The 26,674-nt window shown below is 36.4% G+C and overlaps 1 protein-coding gene across 1 annotated transcript in view; it reads left to right on the top strand.

Moving 5' to 3' along the window:
* The window catches only part of LOC142336005 (uncharacterized), a 105,620-nt gene extending 88,952 nt beyond the window's left edge, over nucleotides 1-16,668 (top strand). Inside the window, exons 10-17 of the mRNA XM_075384452.1 lie at nucleotides 8,975-9,133; nucleotides 9,481-9,615; nucleotides 9,776-9,842; nucleotides 14,209-14,257; nucleotides 14,445-14,504; nucleotides 14,796-15,135; nucleotides 15,582-15,641; nucleotides 15,879-16,668. Coding sequence (XP_075240567.1) covers nucleotides 8,975-9,133; nucleotides 9,481-9,615; nucleotides 9,776-9,842; nucleotides 14,209-14,257; nucleotides 14,445-14,504; nucleotides 14,796-15,135; nucleotides 15,582-15,641; nucleotides 15,879-15,984 — 976 coding nt within the window. The 3' untranslated portion in view covers nucleotides 15,985-16,668. The remainder of the gene's footprint in view (nucleotides 1-8,974; nucleotides 9,134-9,480; nucleotides 9,616-9,775; nucleotides 9,843-14,208; nucleotides 14,258-14,444; nucleotides 14,505-14,795; nucleotides 15,136-15,581; nucleotides 15,642-15,878) is intronic.
* The last annotated feature ends 10,006 nt before the right edge of the window (nucleotides 16,669-26,674 follow it).

Here is a 26,674-nt window from a genome sequence, read left to right as displayed (position 1 = left end):
GTTTTTATCCACATTTTCCGGAATTTTCGGCCTAAATTTTTGTCAATTTTGCAAAAATTTGTTAAGAATAGTGTTGTTTTAAGATCTTCACACATTTTCATGATTTTTGAAGTCAAATTGGAGTAGTGATTTTGGTCACGCCGAAACAGGAAATGGAGCGAAAAAGCGGGTGGTTTTGCGGCGTGAATTCGTTTTTGCTCTAATTGTAAAGTAGAGTGAGAAAACGGTTTTTGAACAAAAATTCGCTTTATCGCTATTCGGTTTTTGTTCACATGCGGCAATTTCACTTTGATTTTTACCGTTTTTTTTGGATCGGTTTTTTAATGGTTTTCCCAATCCATTAATAGCTCATTCTAGGCCTATTTTTTTTCGTGTGAACCAAATTTTTATTTCTCGCTAGTGTTGTTTTGTTCACATGCGGCATTTTGACACCGATTTTTTGTTTTTTTTTTATTTTTTTCTGATTTTTTTAGAAATGGTTTTCCCAATTCACTCATAGTCCTTTATAAGTCGTTTATTGTTTAGTCAATAAAAATTCTTTGAATTGGATGTCAGACTTGTCCTGCTATGTTTTTTCATTTCGTCGTCATGATTTTAGTTACGACCATATGACGTCACAGCCACTTTTTGTTCATTTGTTCATGCAATTTCAACTGAATTGCATGCGTGACGTCGTTTTTGGCTCTTAGTGGAGCGAATTTTTTTGTTCATTCGCGTGATTATATTTTTGGTCACACTTGACTTACCTCACTCTCAAAAATGTCTTCCTCACTTTGAAATTGACTTTTATTTACTTTAATTCAAAGAGATAAGGTCAAATGGGTGTGTGTCACTCTAAATGAAGGTTATTTGAGATCAGCTAACAGAGGCAGCAATAACTTATACAGATTTTTAATCAAAATATAACAGATCAGCCTTCAATGAAGAGACGAATTTTTTTTGGTCTGTTTTTTTACTGTTTTTTTTTTAGACTGCCGATCTACGAATCTATTGCGGCTATTTTCTGGCAATCTGCCAGCTTTGTTTTCTGCCATTGCTTTTCTCTCATACTGTTTTTACTGTTTTGGTTCGTTTTGTAGGAACACATGAATTTCAATATTTAACGCTTTTTGATTTAAAGTCGCACACTTTTTCGACCTCGTATAACGAGTGAAAGAACTCTAAGCTCTGGTATGACTTTTTACTCTGTCAATTTTGAACCGCCCCCTAAAGTTTTTATCGGGAAGAGACGGATGGTTTCATTAGAATGCTGTTGTCGAATAGATTTTTGCATTTAGATTTCAGTTAGTTTTCTAAAAAAAGTTGTCACGTTTAAAAACAATTTCTAGACAGTTAGGGAGGTGACAAAACTGATTTAATTTTTTTAATAGCTGCAAAGCGATAGCTGATGCTATTATTGGGCTTCTTTGGGTTTTTATATCGTCGTCAAGATTTTTGTTACGACCATCTGTCGTCACAGTCACTTCAAATCTGCTTTTTGTTTATTTGTTCATGCGATTTCAAGTGAATTTCGTGTGTGACGTCCTTTTTACGTATTTTTTTAATTCGTTCGCTTGATTAAATTTTGGTCTGAAGTGAGTTGCGTCACTCTCAAAACCCACTTAATTGCTCTTAAGTTGACTTTTTCTAAGGTAATTCAAAGAGATAAGGTCAAGTGAAAGCGTTTCACTCTAACTGAAGGATATTTGAGGGCAGCTAAGAGAAGCAGCAATAAGTTAAACAGACTATTGATCAAAATAGAAAATCTCAGCTTTAATGAAAGCAGCATTAAAAGCCTCTCAAATAGTAGTAGTAATAATAATAGCAGACATTAAGCAATGGTAATTCTTACTTCTGATTTATTGACAATTCAAATGTTTTATTAATCTTGTGACCACTTATTTTCGAAAAACTTGATTTTTTTTGCTTTTTATCAATTCAATCACTGCTTTTAATTAAAATATGTGAATCGTTATCTAAGGATGTGCACTGCTGATGGCTTGAAGGTTACATAATCAGCTATTAGTTTTGATGAATTTCACAGTGCTTTGAAAAATCCTTGGTTCTCAAGTTTGGCTGCATTTGTAGCTAGCTATTCTTTTGTTCTTTTTTGTTCCGACCCCTCTTGAGGGGGAGGAACTATCCATTAAAATGGGTTTTTTGTTCAGACAATTGTCGCCGATCGATTTTAATCGTAGATAGTTGAGACTGTTATCATAAGAAAACTCGTCCAGCTTAGAATATGGAGTTAAAATGTTTTTTGATTTTCGTTTCGTACAGGGAGTTATCGAGGTTTGAACTTCTGAGAAAAGTAGTGAATTCCGTTGTTTTTAACCACATTTTCCGGAATTTTCGGCCTAAATATTTGTCAATTTTGCAAAAATTTGTTAAAATTTTTAAGAATAGTGTTGTTTTAAGATCTGTTCACACATTTTCATGATTTTTGAAGTCAAATTGGAGTAGTGATTTTGGTCACGCCGAAACAGGAAATGGAGCGAAAAAGCGAGTGGTTTTGCTGCGTGAATTCTTTTTTGCTCTAATTGTAAAGTAGAGTGAGAAAACGGTTTTTGAACAAAAATTCGCTTTATCGCTATTCGGTTTTTGTTCACATGCGGCAATTTCACTTTGATTTTTACCGTTTTTTTTGGATCGGTTTTATAATGGTTTTCCCAATCCATTAATAGCTCATTATAGGCATAGTTTTTTGTGTCAACCAAATTTTTTTTCTCGCTAGTGTTGTTTTGTTCACATGCGGCATTTTGACACCGATTTTTTGTTTAATTTTTTTTATCTGATTTTTTTTTAGAAATGGTTTTCCCAATTCACTCATAGTCCGTTATAAGTCGATTATTGTTTAGTGAATGAAAATTCTTTGAATTGGACGTCAGGACTTGTCCTGCTATGTTTTTTATTTCGTCGTCATGATTTTTGTTACGACCATATGACGTCACAGCCACTTTTTGTTCATTTGTTCATGCAATTTCAACTGAATTGCATGCGTGACGTCGTTTTTCGCTCTTAGTGGAGCGAATTTTTTTGTTCATTCGCGTGATTATATTTTTGGTCACACTTGACTTACCTGACCCTCAAAAATGTCCTCCTCACTTTGAAATTGACTTTTATTTACTTTAATTCAAAGAGATAAGGTCAAATGGGTGTGTGTTACTCTAAATGAAGGTTATTTGAGATCAGCTAACAGAGGCAGCAATAACTTTTACAGATTTTTAATCAAAATATAACACATCAGCCTTCAATGAAGAGACGAATTTTTTTTGGTCTGTCTTTTTTGCTGTTTTTTTTTTAGACTGCCGATCTACGAATCTATTACGGCTATTTTCTGGCAATCTTCCAGCTATGTTTTCTGCCATTGCTTTTCTCTCATACTGTTTTCACTGTTTTTTTACTTATTTCGTTGGAACACATGAATTTCAATATTTAACGCTTTTTGATTTAAAGTCGCACACTTTTGCGACCTCGTATAACGAGTGAAAGAACTCTAAGCTCTGGTATGACTTTTTTTACTCTGTCGATTTTGACCCGCCCCCCAAAGTTTTTATCGGGAAGACACGATTGGTTTCATTAGAATGCTGTTGTCGAATAGATTTTTGCATTTAGATTTCAGTTAGTTTTCTAAAAAAAAAGTTGTCACGTTTAAAAAAAATTTCTAGACAGTTAGGGAGGTGACAAAACTGATTTAATTTTTTTAATAGCTGCAAAGCGATAGCTGATGCTATTATTGGGCTTCTTTTGGTTTTTATATCGTCGTCCAGATTTTTTTACGACCATGTGTTGTCACAGTCACTTCAAATCTGCTTTTTGTTTATTTGTTCATGCGATTTCAAGTGAATTTCGTGTGTGACGTCATTTTTACGTATTTTTTTAAATTCGTTCGCTTGATTAAATTTTGGTCTCAAGTGACTTGCCTCACTCTCAAAACCAACTTAATCGCTCTTAAGTTGACTTTTTCTAAGGTAATTCAAAGAGATAAGGTCAAGTGAAAGCGTTTCACTCTAACTGAAGGGTATTTGAGGGCAGCTAAGAGAAGCAGCAATAAGTTAAACAGACTATTGACCAAAATAGAAAATCTCAGCTTTAACGAAGGAAGCATTAAAAGCCTCTCAAATAGTAGTAGTAGTAATAATAATAGCAGACATTAAGCAATGGTAATTCTTACTTCTGATTTATTGACATTTCAAATGTTTTATTAATCTTGTGACCACTTATTTTCGAAAAACTTGATTTTTTGCTTTTTATCAAGTCAATCACTGCTTTTAATTAAAATATGTGAATCGTTATCTAAGGATGTGCATTGCTGATGGCTTGAAGGTTACATAATCAGCTATTAGTTTTGATGAATTTCACAGTGCTTTGAAAAATCCTTGGTTCTGAAGTTTGGCTGCGTTTGTAGCTAGCTACTCTTTTGTTCTTTTTTTGTTCCGACCCCTCTTGAGGGGGAGGAACTATCCACTAAAATGGTTTTTTTTGTTCAGACAATTTTCGCCGATCGATTTTAATCGTAGATAGTTGAGACTGTTATCATAAGAAAACTCGTCCAGCGTAGAATATGGAGTTAAAATGTTTTTTAATTTTCGTTTCGTACAGGGAGTTATCGAGGTTTGAACTTCTGAGAAAAGTAGTGAATTCCGTTGTTTTTATCCACATTTTCCGGAATTTTCGGCCTAAATATTTGTCAATTTTGCAAAAATTTGTTAAGAATAGTGTTGTTTTAAGATCTGTTCACACATTTTCATGATTTTTGAAGTCAAATTGGAGTAGTGATTTTGGTCACGCCGAAACAGGAAATGGAGCGAAAAAGCGGGTGGTTTTGCGGCGTGAATTCGTTTTTGCTCTAATTGTAAAGTAGAGTGAGAAAACGGTTTTTGAACAAAAATTCGCTTTATCGCTATTCGGTTTTTGTTCACATGCGGCAATTTCACTTTGATTTTTACCGTTTTTTTGGATCGGTTTTATAATGGTTTTCCCAATCCATTAATAGCTCATTATAGGCATAGTTTTTTGTGTCAACCAAATTTTTTTTCTCGCTAGTGTTGTTTTGTTCACATGCGGCATTTTGACACCGATTTTTTGTTTAATTTTTTTTATCTGATTTTTTTTTAGAAATGGTTTTCCCAATTCACTCATAGTCCGTTATAAGTCGATTATTGTTTAGTGAATGAAAATTCTTTGAATTGGATGTCAGGACTTGTCCTGCTATGTTTTTTCATTTCGTCGTCATGATTTTAGTTACGACCATATGACGTCACAGCCACTTTTTGTTCATTTGTTCATGCAATTTCAACTGAATTGCATGCGTGACGTCGTTTTTCGCTCTTAGTGGAGCGAATTTTTTTGTTCATTTTTGCTCGATATATTCATCGTAGAGAGTTGAGACTGTTATCATAAGAAAACTCGTCCAGCGTAGAATATGGAGTTAAAATGTTTTTTAATTTTCGTTTGTTACAGGGAGTTATCGAGGTTTGAACTTCTGAGAAAAGTAGCAAATTCCGCTGTTTTTATCCACTTTTTCCGGAATTTTCGGCCTAAATATTTGTCAATTTTGCAAAAATTTGTTAAAATTTTTAAGAATAGTGTTGTTTTAAGATCTGTTCACACATTTTCATGATTTTTGAAGTCAAATTGGAGTAGTGATTTTGGTCACGCCGAAACAGGAAATGGAGCGAAAAAGCGAGTGGTTTTGCGGCGTGAATTCTTTTTTGCTCTAATTGTAAAGTAGAGTGAGAAAACGGTTTTTGAGGGGGAGGAACTATCCATTAAAATGGGTTTTTTGTTCAGACAATTTTCACCGATCGATTTTAATCGTAGAGAGTTGAGACTGTTATCATAAGAAAACTCGTCCAGCGTAGAATATGGAGTTAAAATGTTTTTTAATTTTCGTTTGTTACAGGGAGTTATCGAGGTTTGAACTTCTGAGAAAAGTAGCAAATTCCGCTGTTTTTATCCACTTTTTCCGGAATTTTCGGCCGAAATTTTTGTCAATTTTGTAAAAATTTATTAAAATTTTTAAGAATAGTGTTGTTTCAAAGACAAAAACGTAATGTTGACTCTTTTGACTTAATTTTTTTGTCAAAAATTCGGGCTAAATATTTCAAAATTCAGCCTTTTTCATCAAAAAGAGCGCGTAATAAGCTTCTTTAGACCCACACCCAAACAACACTAATACAATCTTTGTAGACATAAAGAAGTTGGGATGTTCCTACTTCAACTTCTGTTGAGAGTGCTCTGTAAGTAGAACTTTGCCTTTTTAACTAACAAATTATATATATATATATATATATATATATATATATATATATATATATATACATATATCTACATATATATATATATATATATATATATATATATATATATATTAAAACAATAAAAAAATAAATGTTCCTAATGGACGATAAGCATTAGCAGAGCTAGTTTTGGACCAATCTTGGACTGATACAGTCGAAAAAGAATTCGGATTGTAATTATTCCGTCTTTTTTTAAAATATTTTTTTTCTTTTAGTCAAAGAACGTATCAAATCAAAGCTCAGGAGTGTTAGGTCCAATTGGCTTCCTCAGCAGCTTCAAGTTAATGCATTTAGTTTTTTACTTGGAAGCATATGGTTGTTTTGACTTTCAAAATTATTTAAAGTTTTAAGTAATGGCTTAATGATTTTTTGCTCTATTTTTCTTAATTTGGTCAACTTGTACCTTAGTGTCAGCAAAGAAAGAATGCTTCTCCTTTCTACTGATTTGACATTTAACTATTTTTGTTTTAAGCCTTAAGTTATTGTGTTCTGGCTTTGATACCACTAGATTTCAGATTTTTTACTTTTAGGTATTTGCCAGTTTTTCACGTTATATAGGTTTGTCACATTATCACATTATCGACAGTTCTCATATCACATTGTTGGCCTTCAAAATAAAGCAAAATTGAACGTATTAAGAAAGATTTAGAACCGAAAGATTTAGATTTAGTTTTAACGTCTTCGAAACTTCTTTCTTTAAGAGTTTAATTGAATTTTTTAATTTTGTCTTTACTGTTGTTTTTACGTTGTCTTTTTAGTCGTATGAAATTTCCAGTAAAATGACAGGTTTCATTGAACAATTGATGGGCCGATATTCTGACATTAGTAGAAAGCGCGCGGCTTTCATGACTTTGAAATCAATTATTTTCCAAAATAAAAACACTTTTAAACGTCGCAATTTTCTTTTTATTGTGTTTTTGTTACCTAGTCTCGTTAATTAGAGGTGAAATATGAAATTTGTGATGTCATAGGAAGGTGTCAAAAGGGATTGGTGTCACAAAATCTAATATTTTACAGAATTCGTTATGACCTTCCTGGCTTCGACACCGGTTTTTTCACAACAAAAGTAAATTAATTTGATTTTTGTCATAATTGACGTTCTTTTTGTAGACGCAGGACATATTCTGGATAATTCCAGGTCTCAAGGGCTTCCTTTGGGTGAACAAACAAACCTATTTAATTTTTTCATTTTGTAATTAATTGCTTTCATGTCTTTGGAAATAAATTTCTTTCCATAAAACAATTACATAGTCTTGCTTTTTTCTTTTTGGTCTAATTGTTACCTAGTTTCATTAATGAGAGGTCACATAATACATAGTGTAATCGATTTAATTTTGTAATTAATGACTCTCATGACTTCGGAAGTAATTTTGTTTCGAAAAAAAAATCAAAAGTATTAATTACTTTTGCCCTTTTTTCTTTTTTGTCTGCTTGTTACCTAGTCTGATTAATAAAAGACCACAAACTACATTATTCGTGTCTGAAGAAGCCGCAATCGAACATATTTGGAGGGTTAAAAATGGCTTTACGGTTTCGACATCTTTTTCTGGCTAGTTTTAATTTAACTTTTGTTTGTGGTCTTTTTGTTGTTCTCCTTAGCCGCATTAAAAATTGAATAAGGACAGGTCTTAGTTCCCTTCTACAGAAGCAGTGATAATCGTAAACCTTTGGTATATATCACTTGATTTCTAATGGTTTTCATTACTTCGAAGTTAATTGTTTAAAAAGTAACAGAATTTACTGTTTTTGTTCTTATCTCTAATTGTTACCAAACGTTTTAATGGACTGGTCCCATATCTTTTCTGGTGATCTATAAGTTATTTTGTTTAGTTTCAGTTTTATCTGACGGTATGTTGATTTGTTATTAAGTTTTGTTTTTTAAAACGGACTTAAAGTTTTTGATGTAATTAATGTTTGTTGTTGTTTGATTTTGCTGTTCGTCTTCACTCGCTTTCTTAATATTGGCATATCTTATCAATCTAGTGCATCATTTTTTACTCCACTGAGTTATTTACTTTGGCGGCCATTTTTTCGTTCATACACTATTTTTTTTTGAAAAATACTTGGGTCTTTTCGGGGTTTTTTGGGATTCCGAAAAATATATTTTGGGTTTTTCTATCTGTTCCTCATTTGGCAGACAATTATGCCAAAATTGTGGATGAGCGGGGTCGGAGCCTTATGTGCGATCGCACATTACATTACCGAGCCTCCTTGTTTCAATTTCAATTCAACGGTATTAATAAACAATATTTGTTTTCTGGTGAATGCTTACTGTTAGTTGCTCGAAAATGTCATTGTTTTTTTATTGGTCTGAGTGATTTTGACATCACATGGTCTCAAAGTTAAAGTTCGAATTTCTGATTTTTTGCTCAATTTTGCCGTTTTTTGCGCTTTGTCATTGCTTGTTGTTGTCAAAAAGTGGTATATCTTTTGCGGTTTTGTCGTATTATAGGTTCCAAGGTAATGATTGATATCGAATATATTTGTTTTGTTACCACTTTTCGTAAACTTGAAAATGAGCGTTTGACTTTTGCCAGCACTTCTTGTTTTTCTTTGCATTTCAAGCTATTATTAGAAGATTGTAGACGTTAACTTTTAATGTTAAAGCGCATGAGCTTCCTTATTTATGAAACAAAGCAACATTTTTTAAAAATGCACTAAGGGTTGCCTTTTTCAAACGTGCTGTGTTTTAGGATTACTTGGTTACTAGGCCTATTGCCTATCCTGACGGGATTGTGCTTCTACCGCAACCTCAACAGCCTTTCCCTCTTCAGCATCTTAGCCGACTTTGCCAATGTATTCGCCTATCTCATCGTATTCTACTTCGACTTCAGCCAGCATCACACCGTTTCGTGAGTGCAGCCCAGATCTCATAAACAATCTTTGAGTTGGTGAAAATTTGCCCGATTTTTCGAAGAGAGCAGCTCTTATATCGTAATTAAAAGCACTATATTGTCCAAGAGTATGTAATCTAGACAACTACAACAAATGGTAGTACAATTATGTAAGGTATTAGGAATGCTTTCTTATTCTGATGTTGAAGAAAAGAACCATTGTGTTGTTATCCTGAAACAGACCTCAAAGAGTTAGCTAGTTGGAATTATAGCTATGAATTTCTGAGACGGGTGACCCAAAAAACGAAAACTACTTTTTTTCGGTGATCGGTCTCAAATGTTATGAACAATGCCCTTTGCTACAGGAAGCACCCAAAGTACTTGACAGTTGCCGGTTTTCCCTTCTTCCTGGGAATAGCTCTCTACTGTTACGAGGGAGCAGGAATGATACTGGCACTTGAAGCTTCGGTGGTGCCCTCTGCCAGACATCTGTTCAAAGGGTAATTATATTTGTATTAAATGTATTTCAGATATAAATTGGTTCATCAATTATAAAATTATAAAAATAATCATTTTTTACTGTAAAATAATTTCTATCTTATGACTCCTCTAATGAAACAGGTTAAGCTAAGCGATAATTTTGACTATTTCTTGTTCTAGTATCTTCAAACTGGTGATGTGTATAGTGACCACGTTGTACATAGTTTTCGGAGCGGCAGGATACCTTGTAAGTATAGTTTCGTACATAGTTTTCATTTCAATATCTGATTTGTCACTTATACTCATTATTTTTAAATAATATCTTTGGCAGAGAAAAATTCATACCACCTGCTGTTCAGTCCCAACAAGTTCAAACCTTTATTAATGCTATTTGTCACCCGATTTTTGTGCCTGGCGTAATTTTTAACCTAATCGAACCATGATCTCTGGTTAGTGTTTGAATCTGAGCGGTATTACTACTCCATGATTGACTTTTTTCAGCCCTGTAGTTTTTAAACCCTATTTTTGACCCATTACTAAATTTAAGTGACAAATAAATTGCATTACCAATAGTTTAGTTATTGTGGCGAAAATCTAAAGAGCCAATCCGCTCTTCTGGGAGCAATTCGTGCGACGGTAGCCGGCTATTTTTTATAGCCCTTGAACTCTTGTGAAAGCTGTTGTTGAAATAGTTTTTCTGCAGTTTGATATAATTTTTTGTGACAGAAGTTTGAACAAAAAAAGATTGAAGGTTTTAGTAATCCGCCATAAAAAGCACCACTTCTACAGATATGTGAATACCTATGACGATGCTAAATTTTTACTGGTTTGAAAGCTTTTGGGGTCACATCTTGTTCTGGGCTGCTCAGGTAATTGATTGCTTTGTCAGGTATATCTGCTGTCGTGTTCATTTCTATTTCATACATTGGTACGCGTGAGTTGATGCGTAGCTCGAGTTTTCTTTCGCGTGTACGTATTCTTGACATGTAATCCGCTGCTAAATTAGCTTATCCGGGAATGTGTCCCAGGATGATGTCCTAGCTGAGTACGTGACCAAGGGCGTTCCAAAGTCTTGATATTTTTGTTTGGAAAAATTTTGTTGGTTTTTTACATCCACATATAATATTTTCCTAGGGCAAAGTACACTGCGAGGAGTTCTGTAGCATATATTGAGAGGTTGAGTTGGTTTGGGTGAAAAATTCTAGATCCAAAACTGTCGGCCGCGTAAACCTAATTCTTCCTTCTATCGTAATACTTTTTCGTATCTTTTCAAAGAGCTCTGTATGTGCAAGTGCTGAGTGCTGTATTTATTATGTGAGGACTGAATTATCAGTGCAATTTCCTTGCTAATAAAGGCTTTCAATTGCGTTTTTTTTTGCTGAGTGCTTTTTCGAGCGCGGATTAGGTAAAAACGCTTTTTCTGCTGCAAGTTTTTAATTCCTATATTCGAGCAATCAACTGAACTGGAATGAGCAGAATGTACTACGTGAATTTCAAAATATTAAATGCTCGCTGTATAAATTTGTCAAATTCTTTTTCAAGCAATCAAAATTTAGCATCGCTAAATTTTTATTGGTTGAAAGACTTTTGTAAATTTATAGTTTGTTTGGCAGGTAGCCTTTTAATAGTTGCGTAATTTGCTAAAGTGGCTAATAATTAGTTGCTCTCCTTTTTATTGTTCCGACCCTCTTGAGGGGGGAGGAACTATATACTCAACTGGGTTTTTTTTTGTTCCGTGAATTTTCGCCGCTCGATATATTCATCGTAGAGAGTTGAGACTGGCATCATTAGAAAGCTCGTCCAGCGTAGAATATGGAATTAAAAAGATTTTTTTAGTTTTCGTTTTCTACAGGGAGTTATCGAGGCTTAAACTTCTGAGAATGGAAGAGTGAATTCACGTTGTTTTTATTCACATTTTCCGGAATTTTTGCCTAAATTTTCGTCAATTTTGCTAAAATTTGTTATAATTTTTAAGAAGTGTCGTTGATTTTATTTTTGAAGACGAACAAGCATTTTTGATTGTTTTGATTTAATTTTTTGGTCAAAAAATCTGGATAAACATTTCAAAATTTAGCCTTTTTCATCAACAACAGCACGAAATAAGCTACTTTAGTCCACTTTGATTAAATTTGCCTACAGTACACCCCCAAACAACACTCATACAATCTTTGTAGACTCAGAGGGGGGCTATTTCTACTTCAGAGTCCGCAGAGAGTGCCTTGTAGTTAAAACTTTGCCGTTTTTTGCTAACTTTACTCGTTGATTATCAAAAATGCAAAATTTATTTTGAGTTTCAACTCAGAAATTATCTATATCTACAACATTCGAAAAATCAATTGTTCTTAACGGACAATAAGTATTAACAGGGGTAGTTTTGGGCCATTCTTGGACTGTTACAATCCAAAAAAAATCGGGTTGTAATCAGTCGGTCTTTTTTTTTTTAAAAAAAAAAGACTTTTTTTTTTATAATAAAGAACAGAACATATCAAATCAAAGCTCAGGAGTGATAGGTCCAACCAATTCGCTTGCTAAACAGCTCCAGGCTAATGCCTTTAGTTTTTTAATTGAAAGTTTATGGTCGTTTCTTTTTAAAAAATAATTGACTTTTCAATAAATAATGGCTTAATTAACTTTTCCTCTATTTTTTTCTTAATTTGTTCAACTTCCAGCTTAGTGTCAGCAAAAAAGACTGCTTCTTCTTTCTACTGAGTTAACATTTATTCTCGGTTGCAGTTTAAAGCCTGAAATTATTGTTTTCTGGCTTTGATACTACAAGATTTTAGATTTTTGTTTGTTTTGATATTTGCCAGTTTTTCACGTTTTCTAATTTTGTCACATTATCACATTATTGACAGTTCTCATGTCACCTTATTAGCATTCAAATTAAAGCACAATTGAACATATTAAAATCCTGAAAGATATAAATCATCGTTTTAATGGCCTCGACGCCTCTTTCTTGAAGAAATCAATTGAATTTTTTAATTTTGTCTTAACTGTCATTTATACTTTGTCGTTTCGGTCGTATGAAATTTCCTGTATAGTGATAGCTTTCATTGGATTTTCATGGAAGAATAGAAAAACCGATATTCTGATATTAGCAGATAGCTGATGGCTTTTATGACTTTCGAACCCATCGTTTTCCAAAATTAAAAAAAAAACTTTTTTAACTTCGCAATTTTGTTCTTTTTATGTTTCTTTTTGTTACCTAATCTCGTTAGTTGATTACAGGTCAAATATGACATTATGGGTGTCAAGGGAATAAAAGGGATTGGTGTCCCAAAATCTTTTTTTTAAAGATTTTGTTATGACCTTACTGGCTTCGACACCGCTTTTTCACAAAAAAAAATTTAAATTAATTTGATTTTTGTCATATTTGACGTTCTTTTTGTAGATGCAAGAAATATTCTGGATAATTCAGGTCTCGAGGGTTTCCTTTTCATGAAAAAACGACGATATTTAAATAGCTCTTTTTGTAATTAATGCCTTTCATGACATTGAATGTAATTTTGTTTCGAAAAAAAAAATTAAAAGTTTTACATACTTTAGCACTTCGCTTTTTTGTCTACTTGTTACCTAGTCTTACTAATGAATGGCCACGTACTACATTATAGCTGTTTGAAGTTGCATATATATTTTGAGTTCCAAAATTTGGCTTGACGGTTTTGACAGCGTTTTCTGGCAAGTTTCAATTGAAATTTTGCTTGTTCTTTGTTGTTCTTTTTAGCCGCTCTAAAAAATGAATAAGGTCAGGTCCTAATGCCCTTCTATAGAAGCAGTGGTAATCGCAAATTTGTGGTAATATTAATTTATTCCTAATGGTATTTATTACTTTGAAGTTAATTGTTTCAAAAAAATAAGTTAATTTTTTTTACTTTTCTGTTTTTGTTCTTTTTTGTATAATTGTTACCAAACCTTTTTATGGACTGGTCGCATATGTTTTCTGGTGATTTATAAGTTATTTTTGTTTAGTTTCAGGTTTATCTGACGGTATGTTGACTTTGTTATTAAATTTAGTTTTTAAGAGGGACATAAATTTTTTGATGTAATTAATGTTTGTTGTTGTTGTTGTTTGATTTTGCTGTTCGTTTTGACTCGCTTTCTTAATATTGACATATTACAGCAATCTAATGCATCAATTTTTACTCCACTGAGTTATTTGTTTTGGAGGTTATCTTATCGTTCATACAGAATTTTTTGAAAAAGACGGGCTTTTTTGGGATTCGCAAAAAATAATTTTTGGGTCTTTCTATCTGTTCCTCATTTGGTAGACAATTATGCCAAAATTGTGGATGGGCGGGGTCGGAACCTTATGTGCCATTGCACATTACCGAGCTGCCTTGTTTGGACTTACGTTTCAGTCGGGTTATTCGTGTTTATTCTGACTTCGTCGATGTATATTTGTCGTCATATTCATGGTTTTAAATGAATGCAGTTCAGACGCTATTCAAAAAATAGTGCTATATTTTCTAAATGTGTCTAGTTTTGTAAGAGAGACGTAAAAATTTTAATAATGTTGACAGTTAACAGACCAAATGAGAGTTTATATCTCTAGGCTGATAAACCCACACTTAAAACCTAATAGAGCATAGATGCCTGATCTAATTTCTTTTCAGTCCTTCGGGAGAGAGACCCAACCAATCATCACACTGAATCTGCCTGATTGTAAGTGTTATTCAACACTTTTCTGTATCAATTTTGATGAAATGTTGGAGAGCCAGTGCTGATGGCTTTAACAGAGGCTGTATGTTCGAGGAAATATTATTGGTAGACATTTTAAAATTTGCCAATTTGCAAGTATATATGTTTTTTATTGTTTTCCACTTTTAGGTAATGTGTCTTTTTGTTTCAGCTCTCTTTCCTCATCTTGTCAAAGTCTGTCTCTGCTTTTCTCTTGTCTTCACATATCCAAGTGAGTACCAGTACCAAAGTGTACTTCGTTTCAAATACAGTGTATCGGTAGCATTGTTGCAATTCTGCTTGCGAATTCAAAAATATTTATGCTTTTTTCTTAGTTATCTAGTAAAAGCCTGCAGTAATTACTATCTTGCAGAGTCTAGTATGTGTTGAATGTTTTTCAGCCATAGCAAATTAAATGCTAATACTACTTAGGTAAATTCATTAACTTGCTGTTTTGTGTTCTAATTTCATTTAGTTGATTTTTTTTCACGCGGGTTGAAACTCGGGTTGCTTTGCTTTTCAGTGATGATGTTTCCAGTAGTGCAGTTACTCGAATCTAAATTTCTTCCAGAATATTCTTCCCTATCAAATTCTACGTCATCACCGACTTCATCAACAGACACTTCAGATAACCTAAGAAACCCTCAATTAACGACACAACAGCTTGGCTCACTTAAGTATAGTAATGCAACGTCCAAGTACATGCCTGGAAATATGCTGCGGTGTGGTCTTGTATGTGTAACGGGACTAATCGTTGTTGCAATTCCAAATTTCTCAGTTTTGATGGCTCTAGTGGGATCCACGTGCTGCACTCTTTTGGCATTCATTTTGCCTGCTGTCTTCCATCTTTATCTTTTCCAGGAGTGAGTACTCGTCGGCTCAAAGTTGACAGAAAATGTTTTTAAATTATATAAACTATTTATGTGATAAGCATTATTAGAATTAGTAAAAGAATAATGTAGTGAAGAATTTATAGTAAAAATATTATAGGTTAGAATTTAAAGTAGAGAATATAGGTGCGGTTTTCCACTAAATAAGTAGGAACTATCGGCAAAGAACCGTGTAAGCGTTAAGTTGTCGATATGATCTTATTGAGTTGCCGCCTGAGTTGCGAGATTCTTTCTTCGATAAAAAAAGTGGCGCTGGTGTCGGGCTGTATGTAAGATTTGCGTCTTTTCTCAAGTATGCGGTTTAAATCTTCGACGATTTTATGTTGATCAAGGTTTTCTTGTTAGATGAATGATGACCGACTAAGAAAATGTTCAGCTGATGATATTAAATGTGGAAGTTTGTTGTTACTATGTTTCAGTGAGTCATCTGTCTCGCAGTTAACCCTAGACTATGTCCTCATCTTCATTGGTGTGCTAGGGTAAGACACTTTATTTAAATTCCTACTTCGTAATTTTCTATTGATCTTTAGAATAGAGCACCAGAAAGACAACAATTTGGGTCAATTGATCCGTTGTCAAGCGTCTTGGGGAATTTTGAATCAATACTTGCCTTAATCGTGAGACCTCTAATTTTTCCACAGAGTGTGAGAAGTAATAACTTAGTGTCCTATAACTAGTGGTGGACAAAGATAATACGCAGTAATGTTTGTACGTAGTGCTCTGATGGGTACGTGGGATGCAATATGTCGACTGATTCCCTCCCTCTCAGTTCTGGCCATATTCCACTCTGCAAAGGAGACCATTCTCAGTTTCATCCACTGACAGACAGGACACACCAAGTACAGAATACGTTAACAGACTCACAATTAATGATGCAACAACCAAGTTCCGCTCACATATGGTGACAGGGTCAGTGCAGTATGTAAATACAAATGAAGTAAAGTCGTTACAGACGATGCACTCAACAGCAGAATATGACAAAGCAATACAAACAAGGTCTAAGAACAAATTCAAAATTAACAGCTTATCACGAACTTATTTTTCGTTCCTCGAGCGTAAATAGTCCCGGTACTTGTGTTCTGTTATGTTTGACATGAACTTTTGAAATAAATAAAGCTGTAATTTCAGGAGATTGGGTGGGCATTGAGATTGAGAAGAGTATTATATTTGCTCCATTGGGGATTTCTTTCTAATCGAATTCTCACTTGGCTAGATATTGAAGCAATTTGAAATGGCAGCAAATTTGCTACAAATCAAAATGATGGCAACTAGTGAAGATAGATAAAAAGCAGATATTGGATTATATAATCTGAATTGAACTCATACAGTGGTTAGGCGCCCAGAATTTGATAAAAAATAAATTCCTGTCCAAGACATCTTTATTTGTAATACCTCAGAGTCATTAATGTCATTATTTCCAATTGATACTTCTATTTTATTAAATGGTAAATAGGTTTCACTATTAGTGCTTTCTCAAATGATGGATAATCAATTCTCACCTGAAAACGTTTTTGACAGTACTTCAAATGAGTTTAGCAGAAGAACAATTCATGAACATGAAGTCAAATTGTAATAGTGACTGAAATTTAACCAAAAATTAAAATATGAAAAAAACACTTGCAATTTATAAATTGTATTTTTGGTATCGACCTTTATTTTTTTTCAGAACCATGGAACTTGAAGCATTGAAACATAGCATTTGAAAGCATGATAAATTCAATAGTTAAGTAGAGAAAAGCCGAAAGTAATTTTTCTTCAGAAAATGGAATTTTAATCAATTCATCTTTACAATTTTTTTTGAAAAATTCGACTTTTGTTACTGTTACTCTTAGCAAAATTTCGTTGTTTTAGTTTTTAGTTGTCGCTGTACTTACTAAAAGGAACATGTATATAATATTCCAAGAAGCAGATTTAAAATATGGAGAATTTGAACTCTACATTTTATCAGCTAAGACATGCTAATCGACGTTTAAGTCCTAAAAAGTGTTTTGATCTGGCCAGGTTTTAATATTTTTAGTTTTTTGAGGTACCAAAGGTTTAAAAGGCAAAAACAGTTCACTTCCCACTGGTTTCAAATGATTTATTGACTTTAGAAACCGTCTTGAAGCTGATTTTCACATTTAAAAATGTAAGTTATTAACCCCCAATATTTTTCTGGTTTTTATACCTGCGATGCTGTGAGCTGAGTGATACTATATTTTGATACTCTTTGTTTTATTTGTTTTGTCATCTGACACCTATTGTTTTCCAACTTTATCACGTCACATGGCTTACTTTTTTGTGCGTTTTTTTCATTTATGAGTTTTTCGCTGAATGGGATCATCAAGTTCCGTCATGAAAGAATTACTTGATTTTCGAAACGACTTAAGATCACTTCAGTTCTTAGCTTTTGCGAGGACAGCGAAGGAAAGCTACTAATAATATAGCTGCTCCTGATGTTGTTTGAATTTTAAGCAAAAATTGAACTTGTGAATTCTGCATAGTTTTTGAAATTGCTTCAAAAACTTCAGCTCAGGTTAATATCTGCTGGTACTTTTATTTTACGGCGCATACGTTGTGTTGGGAGCCAGTCATTAATGTCATTATTTTTGTAACGGCTGCTCTCCCACTTATGACGAGGAAAGCTTTACACCGCCCAGTTCGTTTCAGCGGCCACAAATCTGTCCGGATATTGTGTTTTTTGCTATTCGCTTTTGTAACTGTATATCCGCTATATTCTTACCGTTGCATTACAATTTCAGATCACAACTAACTGCTAATCTTAGTTTTTTCAATATCAAACTGGACTGGGTTTACTACAGATCACAAAATACGCAATCTCTTTTATGTATACCAGGTCACTCCGATATCTGAACAAATCGAAGACAAAGATATATGTCTAAGACCTGTTTTGCAAAAATATTTAAACTTAAACTTAAGTAGAGTTTTACTCTCTGTACTCACGATTTGACAACATCAAAATTTGGGATGCCAACAGTTGAATTATTTCCCGAGTACTTGTGGATACAGGACATAGTAACCAGTTATTTACTGCTCGAGGAATTGTGCTTCAATACGCACTTTATGTCAATTTTAATATCACAAAATAATCGAGTTTCCGCTCCTTTTTGGTAGTTTTTCAAGCTCTATTTATACTGCTCTACATGTCAAAACTGCATCGTTGATTGGTTGGCTATGACGGCATTAAAAACGTCATTTTTTACATGCAAAACTGACATCAAGAATTGTTGTGTTGTATTGGAAATCCACGTCAAGTTTTTGATGAAAAATTGACGTAATTGTTTGGCTTTAAATATATCGTACACCAAAGTTTGAGTAACATATGTCCAATTCAGAGCTGGATTTGTTTGCTTAACAAATATGGGAACTTTAGTTAAGCTCGGCCTTCACATCGCCGGCCCTGTTTTCCTTAGTGAAAACATCCTTCTCGTTTGGCAGTACAGGTGCGAGCTTCACTACTGGTCTCTTGTAAACTCCGGCGTTTGTTCTAACTTTCGTTGATCGAATCACTCCGTCAGAGCCTCCCATGGTCTCCACAACTCGACCCAGTTTGTAGTATTCTCGCTTGTCACTATCTTCGATCAACCAAACGAGATCTCCTTCTTTAAGGTTTTCGTTCGTCGTAGATCTCCACTTTTGCCGATTATTCAAAGTTGGCAAGTATTCTTTACGAAATCTGTCCCAGATGAGATTTGCATATGCTTGAGTTTGTCGAAAGTTTTCTGTGGTCAACAAATTCCTCTGCGCATGGTAGATAGGGTAGGCAAATGTTCTTGTTGCCAAGCAAGAAGTGATTAGGGGTCAATGCTTCTAAGTCATTAGCATCTGAACTGACCGAAGTCAACGGTCTTGTGTTCATCGTTTGTTCCACAATACACATCGTAGTTGATGGAACGTCCTCGGTGACTGATCTGTTCCCCAACACTGCATACATTGCTTTCTTGCAGCTTCTGACCAGCCGCTCCCATACTCCTCCAAAGTGAGGTGCTGCGGGCGGGTTGAACTTCCATCTGATCCCTTGTTGAATAAAATGTTCTTCGATCCTCTCTTTGTTCCATGCTGCAACATATTCTGCAAATTCTCTTTCAGCTCCAACAAAGTTTGTCCCGTTGTCGCTGATCATTGTTCTTGGTTTGCCTCTTCGTGCAATAAACCTCATAATTGCATTGAGACAACTATCTGTGTCTATCTCGGGTACAACCTCTATATGCACCGCTCTCACAGTTAGACATGTGAACAGACAACACCATCGATTTTCGTTCCTTCGCCCAATCTTCACAATGAAAGGGCCGAAGTAGTCCACTCCAACATTTGTAAAGGCTGTTGAAGCATCTAGCCGTTCTTCGGGTAGATCTGCCATTACTGGTGCTATCGTTTGTGCTCTGCCCTTCCTGCAGGTTACACACTTGTTCTTGATTGATCGCAAAGCATTTCGTATGCCTAGGATCCACATCTGAACAATGTTTCTTACATGCTCAGTGCCTTCATGCTGATGTGCTCGTTTCGCAAGAATAATTCAACTGCATGATGATTCCAATGTAGCAATATTGGATGCTTTGCATCGAAGTCCAATTGACTTTTGCCTATTCTGCCTTTGGCTCGAATAAGCCCCTCTTCATCTAGAAAGGGTGAGAATTGTAGGATTTTGCTGCTTTTTGGAATTTCCTTTTCAGCCCTGAGAGATTTTATCTCTTCACTAAACTGTTCTTGCTGTAGTAGCTTGAAGATTGTTGCTTTTGCTTTTTCTGGTTCCTCAACGCTTACTATAAGTGTTGCTGGTTTGTGTTTGCTCATGGCTTGCTGCACATATGCCACTGCATTCACTAGCCTGTTGAAGTTACTGAATCGTTCCCACTGAATAACAGCTTTCTTCTCTTCAGTCTGTGTTGGTAAGGCCGATGCGGGTATATTCTCTTCATCTGAGGCGAAGACTAGGTTCACTTGCTCTGACCATTCACTTTCTGGTCGCTTCAACCAGGCCGGCCCAGTGAGCCACTCACTTCTCTTGAGTTCTTCAATGTTGATTGCTCTCGTGCCAATGTCAGCTGGGTTGTTGATACCGCTCACATGTTTCCACTGTGAAACATCAGTTGTATCCAGTATCTCAGCAACTCGATTGGCCACAAACACCTGCTGCTTACGGTGGGAGCTGTGTATCGACTGTAATACTGTAGTTGAGTCTGACCAAAAACTGCAACTGCTTATCTTCATCTCATGTTCCTTGACTATCTGTTCCTTCAACCTCACTGCCATCACCGCTGCTTGCAGTTCGAAGCGGGGTATTGAAAGATGCCTCATCGGTGCCACCCTGCATTTTCCAACTACAAATGCTAATTCGGCTGAGTACTCTTTGGGTTTTGAACGTAGATAGGCCACTGCGCACATCGGGTCTTCAGATGCGTCGGCAAACACATGAAGTTCAATTTTGTCCCTTGCTGTATAGAAGTACCTTCTTGCAATGCTTGTTTCAGCTACAATTGGAAGTTGCTCTTTCCACCTTAGAAGTTCTGCTTCCTCACCAGGCTCCACTTCTTTGTCCCAATGTTGTCCATTCTTAGTCCAAATGCCTTTTAGTAGTCGTCTCATGTGTACACTGAACGGAGCAAACAATCCGATCGGGTCAATTACTGAAGAGACAAGTGACAGAATCTTCCTCTGAGTTATTGGAGTTTCAAGTTCTTTGTTTGTACCTCTACACACTTGAAGACTATCGTCAGTAACAGTCCACTGTAGTCCAAGCACTGAAGATCCCTCCGCGTTGGGTTCCACCTCGACTTGCTTTGTGTTGCTGATCGACTTCAAGTCCTCTGGGACTGCTTCGGTAACCTCATCGTTGTTGCTTATCCACTTCTTCAGCTCGAATCCGTGTTGAGAGAGAAGAGGTTGTAACTGATTAAAGACTTCGATTGCTTCTTCAGGGGTTTCTACTGATTTGATGAAATCGTCCATGTAGAAGTTGTTTTGTATTGCCTTTGCTGCTATTGGATACATTTCTTCATTGTCCAGTCCTACTCGCTTGAGAGCGTAATTGGCACATGTTGGAGAACTCTTAGCTCCAAATACGTGTCGCTGATATTCGTATATTTGAACAGGTTCGTTAGTTCTTGGACGCCACAGAAACCTCAAGCAACTTCTGTCCTGTTCGGGAACTTGTACTTGCAGAAACATTGATTCGATATCCGCTGTTAGGGCTATTGGTCCCTTACGAAATCGGAATATCGTTCCGATCAATCCATGTAGTAGATCGGGTCCTGCTAGTAGCTCGTCGTTTAGGCATACTTCTTTGTACTTTGATGCAGCATTGCAAACACGTCTTACTTTGCCAGGCTTTTTCGGGTTTAGCACAGGATGATGAGGCAAATACCATTCCTTCCCGAAGGTGCCTTTCACTTCGGATTCGTCCAGTATCTTTACGAATCCCTTTTTCAACATCGGTATCTATTGACTGTTGATACAAACGTTTCAGGTTTGGGTCCTTTTGGAATCTTCGCTCCAGTGAGAAAAGCTGACCCAAGGCTGAGCTGTAGTTGTTCGGCAGGTTTGGCTCTGGTTCACTCCATAGCATTCCCACTTCGTACCGCTCGCCTGTAATCTTCGTCGTACACTCTAGCATCTTTTGTGCCTGCAGTTCCTTCTTTGACTGACTGACGACGTTGATTTTGGAGGCGTATGTTTCTATGTCCCACCACGTTTGGATATTCTCAGCCACTTTCACATCCTCTGTGAATGCGAAATGACAAACATTTTGTCTTCTCTTTCCCGTCATGGGTCCACTGACTACCCATCCTAATTTTGTTAGAACGGCGAAAGGTTCACTTCGTGTTCCTATCTTGTAGTCCAATGGGCGTTGTAGCTCGTAAGCATCTTGACCAAGGATGATGCCAACTTCCTTCAAGTTGAAGCTCTTGTTTGGGAGAACACTCAAGTGGTTGAAGCTTTGCTTCAGCTTGCTGTAGTCATAGTTTGTGTTTCCCAACGAAATTGACGGGTGTGCAAACGCTTCGATTGAATGCACCTTTGAATGTAATCCCTTTATTTTGAGAGGAATCTTTTCTGTCTTCAGATCCTTCGTTCCGTGTATGCCTGCTATGTTGAGTGTTGCATCGGTGCCTTGGGCTCGTAACTTCTGTTGCACACTTTGATCGATGACTGAAACCGTTGATCCACTATCGAGGAAAGCATATGTGTTCAGCCTGCTGCCACCGCTCTGTATTGAGACAGGAACTATCTGAAGAAAGCTCGTAACTTCGTTACTCTTGTTGATTGTTGCTGCGCTTACGTTGACTGCGTGATTGCCCTCGAGCATTTGGTTTTCTGAGTGTAGCAATCTGTTGTGCTTCTTGGTGCATCCATTGATACCGCACGCATTGACTTTACAATCTTTGATTGCATGTCCTTTGCCCAGACATCCGTAACATAAGCGTTGCTTCCTCACTGCTGCATACCGATCATTCACACTCATATTCCTGAAGAGTGGACAGTTCCAAATCTTTTGAGTGCCATCAGCTAGCGGGCAGTGGTCGTTGTGCATTTGCTTCACTTCTTCCACATTTGAACTCGCACTGAAGTTCGATGTCTTTGAAAACCGTTTGTCTCTGTTCGTGCTTCTTCGGTCTTCGTCCTTGCGCTCTCCCTTGAAAGCTGAAAACCCTTCATGCACGAATACCATTCGTGATAGCCATTTTTCAAACGTAATCAGATCAGGCCAGTCTTCATCTTTATCATCAACATAGAACCACAACTTCTCTTTGAGAACTTGAGGTAGTTTATCTACTGCCATATACAGTGTCGAGCTTGATTGCAGATCGCCGATCTGCTTGTACTCTTTGAGCACATTCACAAAGTTTGATACAATAACTGAGAAACTGATCAGACCTGTTGAGTCGTGTGGCTTCACCTGACTAGCCTTGCGAAGACTCTCCAACTGTGCATCGATGATCACATGAGGCCTTCCAAACTTCCTCTCCAGAATGCTCCAAGAAGCACCATAGAGTTGCCCAGAGTAGCCCATTCCAGATACCGCGGACTTTGCCTTGCCTGTCAGGAGGGTCTTGAGATGGCTCATCTTCTCTGAGTCTGGTATTGGTCGTCTATCCACCGTAGCAATGAACATACTGGACCACTCCGGCCATTCGAGAGGATTTCCATCGAAGCTGTTCAACTTCAGCTTAGGTAGGTTATTGCTACCTGCATATCCACTGTTGTATCGTAATCCAGCTCTGGGGGAAACGTCCCTGTCTTCAGCACTTGATGAACGGTTTCGATATCGTGAGAATTGACTCTGCCTATTCAGTTCAGGGGTTGCATCGAAGCGAGCTCTTGCACTGCTTGGGGTTAGAAGGGGTCGATCCTGCTGGCCCAGTCAGAGACATCTCTTCTCCTTGGGGTCCAGTTGAAGGGTGGTTTATCTCGAGCACCGGTTGATTGGGAACGAGCATTATCATTCTCTAATGCTGTTCTTTTCACTTGGCGCTACAGTTCACGCTCTTGTTCCAGTAGTTGATGCTTGGTTTCTAACTCCTTCATCTGCATCTCGAGCTCTAGCTTCCTTCGCTCGAACCTTGCCTGTTCGAGCCGCAACTGTGTTTCGAACTCAATATCGAACTTCTTCATCCGTTCTTCGCGCCTTTGCTTTGCTGAAGATGTTTCAGAAATATTCTCCGTATTCTGATCGTTTGCTACTGTGCCGTTTTGTAGCGTTTGGGTAGCTGAATTGTCCGTTGGATAGTTGTTGTTACTCTCACTTTCGTTCACTGCTTGACTCGTGTTGCTTTGCTCTGTATTCATTTCTGGTTGCGTGCCTTTGCTTATAAATGCAAGCCAATGAATATCCAGATTTGCTTTGCACTCCCTTGCCTGCTGTAGTTGTTCTTCAAGAAAGTTTGTTTGGTAGGGTGCAAGTTGGTTACGACGCTGCAATTGCTTGGGTATTTCTTCCTCTAGTAAATGAACAGTCTGTTGATAGAGTACCTTTAGTTTGTTTGGTCGATCTGAATCTGCAATTATTCTCTGACCAAGTCTTCTTTTAGTGTTGACTTCGTCCACTAACTCTTGAAGCTTGTTGTCGTGCCTTTGAACTGTTGCCTGAAGCTGTTCTCTGCTGATTGTGCTTGAATTGCCTGGGTGCTGATCGCTTTTGCTTTGCTTCTTGCTTTTACGCAGGGTTAGCCACTCGTATGGGACTATAGCTGCTTCAGTGAATTGAACTCTTCGCTCTGCCTCACTGGTGTTGCGTTGTTGTTTCGTTTGATTTTTAGTGGGTGCCTTTGACACTCTCTTCATCAGATTGGACAGCAGTTTGCCTTCCACTGTCCGGGTCGGCGGACCAAATGTAAGGGCTGCTCTCCCACTTATGATGAGGAAAGCTTTACACCGCCCAGTTCGTTTCAGCGGCCACAAATCTGTCCGGATATTGTTTTTTGCTACTCGCTTTTGTAACTGTATATCGCTATATTCTTACCGTTGCATTACAATTTCAGATCACAACTAACTGCTAATCTTAGTTTTTTCAATATCAAACTGGACTGGGTTTACTACAGATCACAGAATACGCAATCTCTTTTATGTATTCCAGTTCACTCCGATATCTGAACAAATCGAAGAAAAAGATATATGTCTAAGACCTGTTTTGCAAAAATATTTAAACTTAAACTTAAGTTGAGTTTTACTCTCTGTACTAACGATTTGACAACATCAAAATTTGGGATGCCAACATGTGAATTATTTCCCAAGTATTTGTCGATACAGGACACAGTAACCAGTTATTTACTGCTCGAGGAATTGTGCTTCAATACGCACTTTATGTCAATTTTATTTTCACAAAATTATCGAGTTTCCGCTCCTTTTTGGTAGTTTTTCAAGCTCTATTTATACTGCTCTACATGGCAAAACTGCATCGTTGATTGGTTGGCTATGACGGCATAAAAATCGTCATTTTTTCCATGCAAAACTGACGTCAAGAATTGTTGTGTTGTATTGGAAATCCACGTCAAGTTTTTGGTGAAAAATTGACGTAATTGTTTGGCTTTAAATATATCGTACACCAAAGTTTGAGTAGCATATGTCCAATTCAGAGCTGGATTTGTTTGCTTAACAAATATGGGAACTTTAGTTAAGTTCGACCTTCACAATTTTCAATTTATGCTGTTCTATTTTAATAATTCGTAAGTAGTTTTCACTCTGTGCTTTATCAAATGATGGAGAATCAATTCTCACCTGAAATTGTTTGGAAGCACTTCTAATGAGTTAAGTAGGCGGAACTATTCAAGAGAATTCAAATTTCAAGAGGTACTTCGGCCACTTCTTCAATTTTGTTGAGGTTCTTCGGCCACTTTTTTGTGCGTTTGGTCATTTATGAGTTTTTCGCTGAATGGGATCATAAAGTTTTCTCATAAATGACTTACTTGACGCTAGAAACGACTTAACGTCACTTCAGGTCTGTGCTTTTTCGAGGACATTAAAGGAAATCTGCTAATAATGAGGCTTCGGATATAGTTTGAATTTTAAGCAAAAATTCAACTTGTAAATTTTTGATAGTTTTTAAGTACCTATATTTTACGCAACGGAAGTTTGTTGGGAGCTATTTCGGAAATCTTCAGGCTTCGTTTCGTTTCTCTCGAATGTCGTTTGAAGGAAATCTGGTACTCGCGTGTATCTTTTTGCTGAACCTCTGCGAGATGTTAGTAACTTCTATAACGGTTGACTACAGGATTTTCCCGCGATATAAATAGCTGGCTAATGCACAATTTTAGGATGCTGAACTCAATTGGCGACAGTTTACGGCTAAACGTCAAATCAAAAGCGATCCGAAATTGTTCTTTTTCATTTTAGTTTTTAATTTAATAGGTCTAATAGGTCTAGGTTCTAATAGCATCGCCCATGAAACCCCATTGCAAACATATTCGACTCGCAACTACTGCTGCAACCTTGTTTATTCGTTAAAAGAAGATTTCGACCAGCTGAGTTTTTTAATGCCGTTCATCGAATACTGAAATGAGGATTGATTTTAGAGGCCCGAATGATTCTGCACGTTAATCAGCTCCAAGTTGAGTTTAGTTAGCTCTATTATATAAGTAGTTAAGATTTATCAAACGCTTTATCAAATTTTTGCTTAAAAGGCCGGGTTTTGACTATTGTTAACTTTCAGTTCGCATGACGTTCTGACGATAGGTTCTTAACAGATGAGTGTTAATTAAATCGTTCATGTATGTTGAATTAAGAATTATTTTGTATTCTCTAAAGCCTAAACGCCAAAAAATAGACAAAATTTAGATAGATAGGATATTCTCCGTTTTGCCCCCCCCCCCCCCCCCCAATACGTTATGCACCCGCAGTTACACAGCACATGTCATTACATAGTTAATCATTGTAAATATGGCATACGTCTGGGGGGGGGGGGGCACAAACAAATATCCGATTAATACAATTGTGTCACCGAGGATCATCTGGTCTACAAGGCTTCTCGCTATCTCTCGTTCTCTCCTCGAGTGCATTTTCGAGCTCAACAATTTAT

This window comes from Convolutriloba macropyga, chromosome 3 (assembly GCF_964194025.1).
Source record: "Convolutriloba macropyga chromosome 3, txConMacr16.3, whole genome shotgun sequence".
Classification (NCBI taxonomy): domain Eukaryota; kingdom Metazoa; phylum Xenacoelomorpha; order Acoela; family Convolutidae; genus Convolutriloba; species Convolutriloba macropyga.
Note: the sequence above shows the minus strand (reverse complement) of the source record. Positions and strands in the feature narration are given on the sequence as shown.